Source organism: Ips typographus, linkage group LG14 (genome assembly GCF_016097725.1).
Source record: "Ips typographus isolate SLU linkage group LG14, UJ_Ityp_2.0, whole genome shotgun sequence".
Taxonomy (NCBI): domain Eukaryota; kingdom Metazoa; phylum Arthropoda; class Insecta; order Coleoptera; family Curculionidae; genus Ips; species Ips typographus.
This window is the reverse complement of record NC_138435.1, coordinates 210,277-221,871: the sequence shown is the minus strand read 5'-3', so window position 1 is coordinate 221,871 and position 11,595 is coordinate 210,277. Positions and strand designations below refer to the sequence as shown.

General features: G+C 38.6%; 1 protein-coding gene and 1 pseudogene across 2 annotated transcripts in view; both read right to left on the bottom strand.

Moving 5' to 3' along the window:
- Positions 1-108: 108 nt before the first annotated feature.
- On the bottom strand, positions 109-4,352 carry LOC145737895 (CDK5 and ABL1 enzyme substrate 1-like). Its single transcript, XM_081992735.1, is given in 11 exon segments — positions 109-2,132; positions 2,135-2,228; positions 2,231-2,408; positions 2,410-2,436; positions 2,500-2,645; positions 2,647-2,788; positions 3,064-3,099; positions 3,175-3,306; positions 3,368-3,485; positions 4,030-4,207; positions 4,311-4,352. Coding segments are annotated over 11 exon segments (1,125 nt in total). The 3' UTR covers positions 109-2,100.
- A 2,180-nt stretch (positions 4,353-6,532) lies between these two features.
- LOC145737519 (neogenin-like) overlaps positions 6,533-11,595 on the bottom strand; it is a 38,791-nt pseudogene continuing 33,728 nt past the window's right edge. Inside the window, exons 17-21 of the transcript XR_014180411.1 lie at positions 10,831-10,986; positions 10,567-10,772; positions 7,277-7,507; positions 6,929-7,086; positions 6,533-6,777 (exon numbers count right to left, since the gene is read on the bottom strand). The product of XR_014180411.1 is annotated as a neogenin-like (transcript). The remainder of the gene's footprint in view (positions 6,778-6,928; positions 7,087-7,276; positions 7,508-10,566; positions 10,773-10,830; positions 10,987-11,595) is intronic.

Genomic DNA, 11,595 nt, shown 5'->3' with positions numbered 1-11,595 from the left:
AAAAAACGTCGGCGCCATTTTGACTTTTTTGACACATTGTCCGCGCCACCATTTTGTTTCGTAAAACGACTGTTATACATTTTCGGTAATGGGAGCTTTAAAACTCAATTAAAAAAAAAACCAACGTTATTTACTAAAATATTTTACAAGCAAACGTGTGTGTGAAAAATCCGCAACCCTAGTATAATAGCATTGTAAACCCCCCCCCAAAAAAAAAAATTACATCACCCTATATATTATAACGGGTGTGTCCATAAAGTATGAAATTCAATTATCTTTCAGAAAAATGCCCGAACACAAATGCATCGTGACAGTTGGGGCAAAATGGATGTCAGGATGGTACAGGGTGTCCCAAGTGAAAAACAATTTTTAATTTCCGGGAAATATCTCAAAAATGGTGTAAAAAGCTTGACTTTTGAAGGTTTGTGAAGCTTGACTTTGACGCCCTCTAGCGGCCAAACGGTGCAACCCATTAACTTAAACCGGTCAACTGTCAAATAAGCAAGTTATGGAAATTTTTTGTTTTTAATTTTAGTTAATTTAATTGTTCAATTACTGTTTGTTATTATTATTGAACGCTGTTTATAAATAATAACATTCGTGCCCGATAATTTTTCTGAAAAATACATTGTAATCGAATTTATTTAGGGACACACTGTATATGTAAAACTAAATTATACAGCAAGTAGGCTGACACAACATCAAAAAACAACAGTTAAATTGATATCATACAGTGTAATCTAAAATTATAAGTGAGACACTCTGTATATACAGGTGTGGTAAATCCAAAAGCGACCATAGGAAAACCGTGTAACGGACAGAGAAACTTAGATAATTGCATGCGCGGGAGAAAGACAGAAAACAAAAAAAATATCAAGTAGGCCATGTTTTTAGCGCGCTGTTGCCAAACGCCGTAAGTAAGTTTGTCGAGGGTATTGAATACTTACGGCGTTTGGCAACAGCGCGCTAAAAATATGGCCTACTTGATATTTTTTTCGTTTTCTGTCTTTCTCCCGCGCATGCAATTACCTACGTTTCTCTGTCCGTTACACGGTTTTTCTATGGTAGCTTTTGGATTTACCACACCTGTATAAAAAAAAAACCAACCAACAAACAAAATGACAGTTAAGTACAGAACAATCGATGTAAAAATACATTTAAGTTCGTTTGGTTACCCCTAAAATTGTGTATTCCTCGCTAAGCTAAAACAAACAGGCCTAGAAATGTCACAATAACAAAAGAAATACGTTTAGTGTCAATTTCATTGTCAGAACAATCCAAAGACTCTAGGAATGTTGTCGGGAGAAAACCGTTATTTTCAAATTGGAAAAACATTTTTAAGACCTCTGGGGTTGCCTGGAAGGTTTGCAAATGGTTGAAAGGTGCAATTTGGTGGTTTTGTATCAATTTTATCGTCTCAGACCACTGAAAGCTTAGAAAGAACCTTCCTAACGAGTCTTCAAGGATTTTTCCTGAAAAACCGTTATTTTGGATTTCCAAAAATATTTTTAAGACCTCTGGTGTTGCGTGGAAGGTTTGCAAATGGTTGAAAGATGCAATTTGGTGGTTTTGTATCAATTTTATCGTCTCAGACCACTGAAATCTTAGAAAGAACCTTCCTAATGAGTCTTCGAGGATTTTTCCTGAAAAACCGTTATTTTGGATTTCCAAAAACATTTTTAAGACCTCTGGGGTTGCCTGGAAGGCTTGCAAATGGTTGAAAAATGTAATTTGGTGATTTTCTACCAATTTTAATCGTCTCTTAGAACACTAAGAGCTTAGAAAAAACCTTCCTAACGAGTCTTTGAAGGATCTTCCCAAAAAACCGTTATTTTGGATTTAAAAAAAGCATTTTTAAGACCTCTTGAGTTGCGTGGAAGGCTTGCAAGGAGTTTTTGAAAATTCTTCGATAAAAAAAAACCGTTATTTTGAATTTCAAATAACAGTTTTAAGACTTCTGAAGCTTCATAGAGGGCTCAAAGCATGGTTTACAGTGGAATTGTAAATTCTACTTTCAGATGGATTCAAATCGGAAAAATTCAGTTAAATCTTTGATTCTAACGACATTTCTAGGACACTGGGGAGTAAAAGAACTAAAGGTCAAGAATCGTACAACAATCGTTGATAATGAGCTGAATCTCCCAAGTAGGGATGTGCAGACCAAACTCCAAGGCGACCAAAACGGCAATTTCGAAAGCAATCAGCTCCTTCCTGTTAACTCTGAAGGGTATTTGTCGGTTTTTTCAATCAACAACTTGAGTTGATCCCCTTTGACGTCGTTCAGTTTGGCTGCCAGAATCAAACTGGCGCCCGCGCACAATTTGCGATTTTGTTTGTTGATCAAACCGCGCAAAATCAATTTTTCAAAGTAAACGTACGCTTGCGCCACCGTCAGTAGATCGACGCCCCCCGATTTTGCGCATTTCCCTTTTGAGGCTGTCAAAAAAAAAAATTAATTCATACGTCAAATGTCTCGCTCGCTTGACAGACGAAACGAACCTGCGCAGTTTGCTCAAGGTGAGTTGTATGTGGGGGAATTTAGCCTTGAACTTGTCGTTAATCTCCTTTTTCAGATCGGACGGTTTGACGTAATCAATCACTGACGTCATGTACGACGCAAACGTCAACAAAGTGCGGTGTTTTCCCCGCTATTAGTTCCGGATCGTCCAACAGATGGGGGTGGTAGCTGAGATTGGCGCTGTTGGTCAGCTCCTCTTTGGAATCGGGTGGGGATTGGGAGAGCGCGTGCGTGTTGGTTCTCTGTGAACCTTGATCGTACGAGAAACACCTGAAAACGGCGTGACTTTCGACCAAAAACAGCTTTTTAACCCAACTTAAGTTAGTTCGAACATGCTGTATACAAATTAGCATGGACCCCCAAGGGACTTATTAAGGAAAAATAAAAAAACCTTAAATCTCGCTTATTAATAGGAATTTCGGGGTAATTCAAAAACCTTAGGTTAGTAAAGTGATTAATTCAGATGAAAACCCACTACACAACAATTTACAACAATTCTAGTCATCAAAAGCTACTAGACTAGATCAAAAACCACAAATATTTACCATTTATGTTCTGGTTGCCAGGTAATAACTTTAGTCCTGTAAAATATGTAATTAAATGCAACTTTCTTTCAGTTTTTCATTTTACTGACGATTTCTTAGCTGGATACTTACCGAGCAACCACGTGACGCGGTCTTTTGACAGATAATTCGGTGGGATCGTCGATAGTGCGACGGTTTTGGCCTTCCCTCTCGCTCGGGGTCAATAAATAACCGTAAGAAACTTCCTGTAAAAGTTTGTTTTTACTTTACACTCCCCGTAAAGAGAGTAAATGCACGCAGTGGGACAAATTTCAAATTACCTGACCCCTCGGAAGCTCTTTCGATTCCCAGGGAATCGAAGGGTCTAAAGCGTCCCCGATCGAGGACAAAGGGCGTGGCCCTGAAGTTGTCCTTTTTCGTTTTTCCTCCGTTTAATGTCCAACCTGAAAAAAATTACTTTGTTGTTCCTAAATGTCATTTAAACCTCCTTCCTACATTATAAACCAAATTTCTATAAGGAGAGTGCCTGGGCATCCACTGTGACGTCACATCACTTACACAAGTAAACAACTCAAAGGCCACATTCGTTTTCATGCTGCATTCATCATGGACCGTGAAAAAGAATGCGGCAAACATCACTAATATAGCTATTTATGCACCAAGGGCGTTTCAGGACATTATGTGTTTTATGGCATGAAAAATAAAAATGCCATTGCTAATATTAAAAAAGGTTTCAGTGCTGTAATGTCCTCAGGTTGTTTATGTACACTATAACCTACATCATTAAATTTTCCAGATAAAACTTACCTGGATTTAGTGTAGGGAATAATGGAGCACACAACAACGGTATATGCTTGTTAGTGACGAATAAAATCCGTTTCATCCCCAAATCTAGTGTGTTCAGTAGGCCTTAAAATTCTAACCTTCTTCTTTGGCTGTTCCAGTAAAGCTGGAGAGGGGCTGCCCCTCAATTTACGGGCTCCAAACTTTCCGAACTACTCCCGTGCAACTCGCTACAACCCTGACAATTGTCGGGGCAGTCTTTTGTGGCAGTTTTAACCGCCCCCCGTCTCTCACTACTCAAAGGAGTAACAAAATTATCAGAATCTGACTCATATTCGTGGATTTTGTTGGCCGAAACTTCACTGCTACCCCCGTCCTGACTCTTCGATAATCAAGGTATTTGTTATAGCCCCATTACGGGACAGGAGGGCCAATTTGGTGTCATTGTGGCTCCCGTCCAGTGAAATGTTGGATAAAAATGTTACCGCAGCGATGCGGCGTCTGTTGCGTTTCAATGTTTGTGCCATTGCCTGGTTTTGCGATCTAGTCGATCACGCTTAGCTACATAGTTCTTTTATTGCACAAACACTGGTCCAGGGCACTTGTTATGTAAAAGTCAATGGAGTTGAGCAAGGCGTAGATTAACGCGGTGCACATTGTCGCGACACTTGGCACCACCACCGGAAAAGACACTGTTTGAGGCTGCTTAACGTTTCATTAAATTCGGTTTTTCTTCTAATAACCCAATTATATGTTAAAATCAAAATAAACCCCTTTGTGAAACTGATAAGAGGTAGTAAATATGGACAAAATCTGTCAAACTGTCAAACGGCAAAAAGAGTGAAGTTTCAATGACAAATGATCACGTGATCGGCTTGATGCAGTGGTACATGGTGTCACGTGTGTAACTCCCCATCTGAGCGAGTACATCTGTCTACTACTCCAACCTAACCCATTATTATTTTATTAAAATATGTTGAAAAGGGCAATTTTCAGTAAAAATACTGGAGGAGAATAGGAAATTCAATAGAAAAAAGTATAGAAACACACTTCATTTACACGACCGTAATAAATATATTAAATATACCTACCTATATATATATTATATAAAAAATTACTAAATCACAAATATATATAGTAATAGTTTAGAATAAAAGTTTGAGAAGATTGACACGCATTCACACACACTCATTTTCACATATAAAGCACGCTATTAATTTAATTAATTAATTCAAAAGCTTCGAATCTTCCCAAACACGTGATTAAAACCTAAAAATACAATAATATACAAAAAAAAAAAATGACACAATTTTTTTGTATTATTGTAGAAAATGTAAAATGTGCCAATAATTTTGATTTGCCCGCTACAATAATACAAATTAGTAATTAATTAAAATTATTAAAAAATTTGTACATGTTTCTATATAATTATATACTTATAGTGTATTATGTACAACAAATACTTATTTTTAAGGTATCATTTCGTACCGATTACGTTCAGTTTATAATTTATAGGCAGTTTTAGGTTAAAAATCGCTTATTTCCGCTTAGTTTGGGGTACATTTCATCTGGCAACACTGTAAAAACCTTTTCGGACAATGACAGTTGACAGCAACAGTGGTCATTCAAATGACCCAAGCCAAAAAAAAACAGCGGTGAGAAACATTTTTTTTTTTTAAATCCCAACCTAAGCAGACACACCCAGTATGATAAAAAAAAAAAGTTTGTAACAAGGTTTAAACACCCTGTATAATATTCAAAATTAACCAGATTACATAAAACGTATCTGCAATAGATTTCAGCTTAAACACCGGGTATATATACAGAGTGGACAAGTTCTCCAAAACGAAATTAGCAGAAAAAAAACAAAAAAAAATAACAAAAAGTCAATATAAATATTAAGTTCAGTCTTTGGATTTAGGCGGGGGCAGCTGCTATAATTTAAGAAATTAGTGTCGTTTTTTTTTTTTCACTTATTCATCCCACAGGAAATTTTCTAGAAAATTTGATGTAAACCCAGTCAGTCGAATGGGAAAAGCATTTCTGTTGTTATACGCGCTGATGACGTTTACTGACTTTAAAAGGCGGCCATTTTGACAAAAAACCTGACGTATCTGCGTGTTGCCATACACTTCACTCTGTATTATTTAATGCTAAACAACTCTGGTATTGATTGGTGCTCTGCAATCAGTATACAGGGTGGTCAAAAAGGGATTTAAAAAGCTTCAATTTGGTATACAGGGTTAGTCATATTAATAAGGAAAGAATTAACAGAAGAGAAAATATAATAATATACAGGGTTGTTACAATTAAAATAAGCAAGTGGCATCAACTTCTTTTGAGCAATTTTCAAAAAAAAAGGTCTGGAAAACGGTAGAGATACGGAATTTTTGCAAGAAAATACCTTTTCCTACTCAGCTGACATAATATACAGTGTAAAACATACCAAAGTTATGGTAAAGAAATAGAAATTGAATTTCGCTGATTCGGTACTGTGGGGAGCGTAAAAACGACACTATTTTCCGCTCGCACGTTAATTTCCCTAAGAACAATTTTTGTTAGGCACTTTTTGCTGTAAAATCCATCCAAAAAAATAAAATAAAAATTGAGCACTACGAAACTCAAAAAAGTACGTCTGAATCTCACAATATTTCCCGAAGATTTGAGTAGAAAAAAAAATGTCTACAAAACTACGGGGGAAATAAAAAAATGCTAAACGTACCTAACATTCGAACTCGTTGGCCGTGATGGCGTTCAAGTGAGCATTAGCCCCTCCAATTGGCCATCTCCTGGTTCAGCTCCTCGGTGGAGTGGGAGGGGTGTAAACGTTGCACCTCGTCGGCGGTATGGGGCGGGGGGTTGGTGGGGTTGATCCGGGAGGGGGGAGTGCCCGATGATAACGTGCTCGAACTGCTTCCGGCCGGTTTTTTGTACGGCGACGACGTGGCCTCACTGTAACTAAAATTACGAATAAACAAACCTTAAGGCCCTTAAGGGCAAAAAAAACCCTAATACAATTTTGTAGAGAGTAAATTTCCTAATTTACCTTTTTTCTTGTGTAAATACGAACATTGTACTGGAAAATCAGAGAAAGCACACTTACCAATGTGTTTGGGCTGAGGAGTCCCCGGAGCCGAAACGGGGGGCGGCGCCGGCACCGTGAAACTCTTAAGCGGGTTGCCCCTGGGCTGGTACTCGCTTGGCCGCCTGCGATTCGGCGAGTACGTTCATTCCCGGTGCGTAGGTACTGCCAGGAGGCGGCTGTTGACTAAAATAACACAAAATTCGTTTTTTTTGTTTTAATTACGTCATTGTTGACGTCAAAAACGCTCTGCCCCCTCCATGGAGCTTGAAAATTTGTAGCTTCCAAGAATTTTGACAGTAGCGACAGAAATGTCAACATGACAGATCTGTCACGACTGTCATACAGCATATTATTGACTTACCTTACATAACTAGTATTGTCGTAAGACGTTAAAGCACCAGGATGGGCTGAATAAACGTTCTCCACTGGATTATTCGGGTGGAATCTAAAGTCACGTGACTTCTCGGTACTTGGTAGTTGGTTCTGGGATAACTCGGCCTGGTGGACGGAGTCGAGTCCGTGCTGACTGGCTAAGGGTGGCAGTGTTGATTGGGGTCGCTATAGCTGGAAGAAATATTCGTCTGACTTTGACGCCCCCTAGCGGCAAAACCTCACCACTAATCAACCAATTTTTATACATCATTGGAAAGCCTGTTTCATTGGCTATCGATTGACGTATAAAAGTCCTGGACAAGTGTAGGAAACGAGCGAGTTATTCAAGGTTAAACCAAAGAGTGTCAAAATGGTTTAGTTGACTTTGACGCCCCCTAGCGGCAAACCTCACCACTAATCAACCAATTTTTATACATCATTGGAAAGCCTGTTTCATTGGCTATCGATTGACGTATAAAGTCCTGGACAAGTGTAGGAAACGAGCGAGTTATTCAAGGTTAAACCAAAGAGTGTCAAAATGGTTTAGTTTGACTTTGACGCCCCCTAGCGGCAAAACCTCACCACTAATCAACCAACTTTTATACATCATTGGAAAGCTGTTTCATTGGCTATCGATTGACGTATAAAAGTCCTGGACAAGTATAGGAAACGAGCGAGTTATTCAAGGTTAAACCAAAGAGTGTCAAAATGGTTTAGTTTGACTTTGACACCCCCTAGCGGCAAAACCTCACCACTAATCAACCAATTTTTATACATCATTGGAAAGCCTGTTTCATTGGCTATCGATTGACGTATAAAGTCCTGGACAAGTGTAGGAAACGAGCGAGTTATTCAAGGTTAAACCAAAGAGTGTCAAAATGGTTTAGTTTGACTTTGACGCCCCCTAGCGGCACAAACCTCACCACTAATCAACCAATTTTTATACATCATTGGAAAGCCTGTTTCATTGGCTATCGATTGACGTATAAAAGTCCTGGACAAGTGTAGGAAACGAGCGAGTTATTCAAGGTTAAACCAAAGAGTGTCAAAATGGTTTAGTTTGACTTTGACGCCCCCTAGTGGCAAAACCTCACCACTAATCAACCAATTTTTACACATCATTGGAAAGCCTGTTTCATTGGCTATCGATTGACGTATAAAGTCCTGGACAAGTGTAGGAAACGAGCGAGTTATTCAAGGTTAAACCAAGAGTGTCAAAATGGTTTAGTTTGACTTTGACGCCCCTAGTGGCAAAACCTCACCACTAATCAACCAATTTTTATACATCATTGGAAAGCCTGTTTCATTGGCTATCGATTGACGTATAAAGTCCTGGACAAGTGTAGGAAACGAGCGAGTTATTCAAGGTTAAACCAAAGAGTGTCAAATGGTTTAGTTTGACTTTGACGCCCCCTAGTGGCAAAACCATCACCACTAATCAACCATTTTATACATCATTGGAAGCCTGTTTCATTGGCTATCGATTGACGTATAAAAGTCCTGGACAAGTATAGGAAACGAGCGAGTTATTCAAGGTTAAACCAAAGAGTGTCAAAATGGTTTAGTTTGACTTTGACACCCCCTAGCGGCAAATCCTCACCACTAATCAACCAATTTTTATACATCATTTTAAAGCCTGTTTCATTGGCTATCGATTGACGTATAAAAGTCCTGGACAAGTGTAGGAAACGATGCGAGTTATTCAAGGTAAACCAAAGAGTGTCAAAATGGTTTAGTTTGACTTTGACGCCCCCTAGTGGCAAAAACCTCACCACTAATCAACCAATTTTTACACATCATTGGAAAGCCTGTTTCATTGGCTATCGATTGACGTATAAAAGTCCTGGACAAGTATAGGAACGAGCGAGTTATTCAAGGTTAAACCAAAGAGTGTCAAAATGGTTTAGTTTTTTTATACATCATTGGAAAGCCTGTTTCATTGGCTATCGATTGCACGTATAAAAGTCCTGGACAAGTATAGGAAACGAGCGAGTTATTCAAGGTTAAACCAAAGAGTGTCAAAATGGTTTAGTTTTTTTATACATCATTGGAAAGCCTGTTTCATTGGCTATCGAATGACGTATAAAAGTCCTGGACAAGTGTAGGAAACGAGCGAGTTATTCAAGGTTTAAACCAAAGAGTGTCAAAATGGTTTAGTTTGACTTTGACGCCCCCTAGTGGCAAACCTCACCACTAATCAACCAATTTTTATACATCATTGGAAAGCCTGTTTCATTGGCTATCGAATGACGTATAAAAGTCCTGGACAAGTGTAAGAAACGAGCGAGTTATTCAAGGTTAAACCAAAGAGTGTCAAAATGGTTTAGTTTGACTTTGACACCCCCTAGCGGCAAAACCTCACCACTAATCAACCAACTTTTATAGATCGATGTAAAGCCCGTTTCATTGGCTAACCATAGACGTATAAAAGTCACAACAAAGTATATCAAATAGGCGAGTTATCAAGGTCAAAGCCAGAGGTGTCAAAATTGTTTGAAACCAATTTTTCTGGTCTGTGGAATATCTTATCTCTGAATTATAATCGTATTTCCCCACAAGAATTTGCTAATCTTTGTCTCTATTCTCCCGGGGGAGTTCAAGGATATTTTGTTTCATTTCCTCTTGTACCCTCTCCCTCTTTGAAAAGCAATCGAATGACGTCATAATGCTCAAATCGAAATGTTGTGACACTTTACTTATTGTGCAAGGGGAAAAGGATTCCTATACAGGGTGGGAAAAGTACAAATAACTTCACAAAAATTAAGTTATTTAAACGAAACACCCCTAAGTTTGTTTGAAGTTTACTGAAAAATTGAGACTTTCTGAAATAATCACAAATTCTATGCTAGAACACAAAATAAATAAGAATACCACCAAAGTAGGCGGTGCATGGGTTTCAAACTTGACGTCAGAATGACGTAATTGAGCAAAACAATACATTAACTACTGTCACATTACGTCATCGTGACGTTAAATTTACCCCGCACTCTTGATGCAACGTCAAAATGATAACATCCACAGCCTACTTTACCATTAACTCTTGCAAAACGGCATATTAGCGTCATTTCTGATTACTTCAATTTTTCAAATAAGTAACTTAAAATAATTTTGCTAACTAGTGGAGATACGGAAAAAGTACAAAGGACGAAAATTGCGTAAAAAGGGTCACCAACTGAATCCGGGCTTTAAACCGACAAAACTCCCACTAGAATTGCTCACAGGGTGGTCAAACTTTCAACAACCTTCAATTGTACAACAATAATACATCTTCAGGTTAAACTTACCATAGTTAGGCACATAAGTCCGTTTGTCCAGCGCATTGGTGTGGACACTATCGTGGGTGTCGTACTCGTCCCGCCCACGCTGCGCGGTAACGTCAGAGCACCACTGCTACTCGCCCGTCATTGGTTCGAGTGAAGTTCTCCATGTTTTTCAGCTCCATCCGATCGTGGTGGATCCACAAATCGGGCGGCTTAACCGCCTGATTACCGCAGTGGCTGCGAAACACACCAGAAATAACCCGAAAGTTGAAAAACTGCTCAAAGTACCTTTTGGTAGCCTTTTTGTCCCCCGGGGGACGCCATGTTCGAATTGTCCCGTCGACGACAACACAATATCCCCCACCATCGCGACCGTTATTACGGTGATCAAACAGCCGCAAATCGTGGCGTGAGGAGCGCTGCCCGAAAAAATACCGGAGCTATCTAGAATTAGCAAAAACCCCGTAAACTACAGTGAAAAAGGCCTAAAACAAGGAAAAAAACAACTACCGTAGTTCCTTGTACGAGCATGCCGTGCAACGTCTAATCAACAAAAAAAAACCATAAATAAATACTTAAAAAAAATAAAATTGTGCAAAAAACAAAGGAAACCCACTGACAACCATCAAAGTCAAAAAGAACCCAAAAAGGATGAAATTAAAATACAGACAAATACAAATTGGGTTGTACTCACTCAGAACAAAATTTTTGATTTATTGCAAAAATTAGCGGTTCTAAAACTGTTTTAAACAAACATTTGTGGAAGAAAAGCGTTTTAAAAAGAAAAATTAATAAACTTTTGAAAATCAGTGTTCTCAAACTGTTTTTTTTGCTATTTTGGCTTACAGAGAACCACCAGAGTGTCACGAGTGGCTCTCAAACTGTCTTAAACCCTTCAATTGTACAGAAAAGCGTTTTAATACAAAATAAGGGTTAATTGCATTTTGACTGAAATGATGAGAAATCATGGTTCTCAAACTGTTTTTTCCCATTTAGCTTCGAGAATCCCCAGAGGGTTATCAGTGGTTCTCAAACTGTCTTAACCCTTTAATT